This window comes from Sinocyclocheilus rhinocerous, unplaced genomic scaffold (assembly GCF_001515625.1).
Source record: "Sinocyclocheilus rhinocerous isolate Xijiao unplaced genomic scaffold, SAMN03320098_v1.1 scaffold3552, whole genome shotgun sequence".
Classification (NCBI taxonomy): Eukaryota; Metazoa; Chordata; class Actinopteri; order Cypriniformes; family Cyprinidae; genus Sinocyclocheilus; species Sinocyclocheilus rhinocerous.
Genome location: NW_015645550.1, coordinates 162,290 through 166,437, shown reverse-complemented (window position 1 = coordinate 166,437; position 4,148 = coordinate 162,290). Strand labels below are relative to the sequence as shown.

Below are 4,148 nucleotides of genomic sequence, written 5' to 3'. Positions count from 1 at the left end.
GAGTGTGTGTGTGTGTGTGTGTGTGTGTGTGTGTGTGTGTGTGAGAGTGTGTGAGAGTGTGTGTGTGTCTGTGTGTGTGTGTGTGAGTGAGTGTGTATGTCTGTGTTTGTGTGTGTGTGTGTCTAACCTTCAGGCCCAGATTGAGCTCTTTTAGAGAGCGTTTGATCTTCTGTGTCAGGATATTCATGTGCTCGCATTCCTGGAATGCCACGACGATATACAGCCTCCTCTCCTCCACCTTTCCCATGATCTCTGTCATGTTGAACTCCTCCGGAAGCTTCTCCAGGATCTCATCACACACTGCTTTCACCTGGACACACGAACACACATCAGCGTCAGTGAGCGCTCTCATCAATCAATCACGCTCAAGACTCCCATCACTCCCTATAATTAATAAAGCCTTAAAATATGCCCATTTTATTATAACAAGCCAATTAGTCATTTTTCCATTAGCTTCCATTAGCAGTTTTTATCTTTCTTGACTGACTCATTTACTGAGGTAGCATAACCGGTAAATCAGAACATTGCACACAGAGGAAAGGATGGTTTGCAGGATGATTCAAATATTCAATTAGCCTGCAGGCAATGCATTCATCTAATAAGTCTGATCACGACTGATGACGGTATTCCTGCTTCCGGAATGGATCTCTCCTCGGAGCACAGAAACACGGCACCGTTTGGATGAGAGGGATTCAATATAATAAATACTAATATATTAAACATGACAATCAATCTAGCAAAGCAGGCGTCCGAAGCTCAGAAGATCAGCATCTGAATATAGTTCCCTGCTGTATGTGGCACACAGGAGCAGAACGAGAAGGCAAAGCTGTCAGCTCACTCTGGGCTCTTTAACCTGATTCTCTCAGCAGATCCGTTTGTCAGATACATGAGGAGTTCATGCAAAGCGCTCATTGCTTACAAATCCCAATCTCTTATCTAAAAAAGGTCAGCTGTCATAATGCATTCGAGCACTCTTACATGAGCCGCACTGGGAAATGAGCCGAGTTTAACTTCTTCAGACACGAGAGTTTGTCTCCGGACGTGAAGGTGAGATCGTGTGACCCTTACCGAGGGTTTAATGAGGTCACATGTAACACTGATACTCAAAGCTTCATCTACAGCAGACAGAGATGTGCTCTTAATCGATAGCATTATGAAAAATAGCAGCCTGTACATTTACAAACTATAGCTACAACATGCCACCTTTAAAATCTGAAAAATCTACCCGTAACACATTGTTTATAATAAATTCTACAACAAATCAGTCAAAATTGACCACAGTAGCTGTTACTGCACTAAACTGTGATAAATTCTAGTGTGGTCATGAGTAGCTGAAAAGGTCTTATTTCTGTTGGTGCAGGATGGTGTTTTCTCCTCTTTTCCTCGTCAGTCAGTCGTTTTAGATTGCGTGGCTGATTTAGATGCTTGATGCTTCTGCATCACACAGCTTTAGTAAGAAGTAAATCAGGGGTTCTCAACTTTCCCGGAGAGTTTGGCTCCAACCCTAATCAAACACACCATCAAGGTCTTCAGGAAAGACAGTTACAGGCAGGTGAGTGTGATCAGAACCCTGTAGTAAGTGATCACTAGAGGTCAGACGGCTGTGTGATGCTTTAAAAGCAGTGCAGATGAGGGACAGTGAGCCTCGCGGTCACCGCAGGCATTCACACACACACAAACACAAACCAACACGAGCCTCCAATCCTAATGATGAACCCTAAAGCCGTGCTCACACTACAGGGGTTTTAGAGAAGGGATCTCTGATGTTCAGCGCGGGTTATCTGGTGATGTGAGGCGTTTACAGATCAAATCTTGCACCTCTCGATCTGCTCGCACACAAACCGGGGCAGACGATCACATCACACACTTTTGCAATAACCAGACTAAAATTTTCAAACCTCTCAGTAGATTTTCAGACCATATATGTGTCCCTGCAGCACAAAAGCAGTGTTAAGTCGCTGGGGTATATTTGTAGCAATAGCCAACAATACATTGTATGGGTCAAAATTATACATTTTTCTTTTATGTCAAAAATCATTAGGATATTAAGTAAAGATCATGTTACATGAAGATATTTAATACATTTCCTACCGTAAATATATCAAAACTTAATTTATGAGTAGTAATATGCATTGCTAAGAACTTCATTTGAACAACTTTAAAGATGATTTTCTCAATATTTAGATTTTTTTGCACCCTCAGATTCCAGATTTTCAAATAGTTGTATCTCAGCCAAATATTGTCCTATCCTAACAAACCATACATCAATGGAAAGATTATTTATTCAGCTTTCAGATGATGCATAAATCTCAATTTCAAAAAATTGACCCTTATGACTGGTTTTATTTTTCTTTTATGCCAAAAATCATTAGGATATTAAGTAAAGCTCATGTTCCATGAAGATATTTTGTATATTTCCTACCGTAAATATATCAAAACCGAATTTTTGATTAGTAATATGCATTGCTAAGAACTTAATTTGGACAACTTTAAAGATGATTTTCTCAGTTTTTAGATTTTTTTGCACCCTCAGATTCCAGATTTTCAAATAGTTGTATCTCAGCCAAATATTGTCCTATCCTAACAAACCATACATCAACGGAAAGATTATCTATTCTGCTGGACAGCAACATGTCATGAAACACACGCAGACACATCATGCACATTCAGACTCAGCCATCTGAAGGAGCCTGTGGATTTGTGGCAGAAAACACACCTTCACAGTCTAAACTGAGTCTCTTTCCACAGATAATCGTCCTTTAAACAGACGAATCCGACATCACGTACATTTACTCACCATCACATAGCTCCAAACTCGTACTCGTAGTTTTTGTCAGAATATGAAAGCTGATGATCTGTGGCTACATCAGCAAGTTAAATTATGTCAGGTTTTGAACCCAGGCACCTACAGTACATCATCAGTATCTCGTTACCTGATGATAGCCGCTGTAATCCATGTTTCCCGGCAGACGGGAGCCGGGCTTCCAAATGTGATTTTTGATTCATTACTATGAAGTCTTGTAACAAAATGCAAATAATTAAAGTGCACAAAGCACTTCAAACATTCTGATTGGGGTTTTTCCAAATGATTTTCTTCCTTCTGTGAAACACTAAACGAGACTGAGATTGTGTGAGCTTCTGTTTTCAACATAATACATCTGGATGGTGATTTATACTCCTAAAAAGACCATAAAATCTGTCTATATGACTGCGCACTACATTTCAAGTCTTCTGAAGCCAGATGGAGTCATAATTCAGTGATAATCCTAAACGGCTTCTAATTTGGAATATAGTGCACAAGTCAATCGGCTACTTTTCAAGATGCTTTATTTATCTGACTTGTCTTAGTATGCGTTGAAGCACTCGTCTGAGAATCAGGCCAGTGGCTTTAACGCTTGATTTCACTGAGCCACACGTCTCTAACACTGCTGCTTCCTTCAGGAAATGCAGATCTAGTCCGAGTCCATAGCTCTTTAGGGTTGTTGCCATAAAAGCGAGCACCGATGCTTAATTGCTGGGTGTAATGAAGGGCATAAATATTAAATTGGGAGCAGGTAGTTGTGTAGTTGTGGGTGAGTAATAACACGTGCTCCAGAAGCTCATCAGTCTCTTTTAACACAGCGTACGTCAGCAGGCCTTTCACTCTCTCTACTTCAATAAGCACACATAAATAAGCGCTGCTTCTCTCACCTCGCTGTTGGCCTCCAGACAGTTGTAGAGAATGTTGAACGGGTGACTCCTGTTCCAGCCACCACCGCGTGTATAGCACAGGGCGAAGAGGATGCTTTTGAACTCGTTCTCGCCGGCGCACATCTCCAGAGTGTCCTGTCAATTAGGACACATCGGGATCACGCTATCATTCTGCCAACAAGCTCCGACCGGAGAACAAAGAGAAAGCACTGAAAGAGAAAACCTTTGCGCTGCTCTTTTATTGTCAGCGTTCCCAGAGGACATCAGGCATTAGGACAGACAAAAGAGTGACTCCACTCCAATATATTTAGGAGCTGAGATTCCTTTTTAATTGTCACTGCTTGTCAGAGCTTTCATCGGCAGGCTCATTATTTCAAATGACTTCAGTGTGTGTGTGTGTGTGTGAGTATGTATGTGTGTGTATGTATTTGTGTGTGTGTGTGTGTGTGTGTATATTT

General features: G+C 41.2%; 1 protein-coding gene across 1 annotated transcript in view; it reads right to left on the bottom strand.

Annotated features, from left to right (window-relative positions):
- The window catches only part of LOC107706556 (dynein heavy chain 9, axonemal-like), a 24,001-nt gene that overhangs the window by 497 nt on the left and 19,356 nt on the right, over positions 1-4,148 (bottom strand). The window contains exons 7-8 of the mRNA XM_016510307.1: positions 3,691-3,825; positions 128-310 (exon numbers count right to left, since the gene is read on the bottom strand). Of these exons, the coding sequence (XP_016365793.1) occupies positions 128-310; positions 3,691-3,825 (318 nt within the window). The remainder of the gene's footprint in view (positions 1-127; positions 311-3,690; positions 3,826-4,148) is intronic.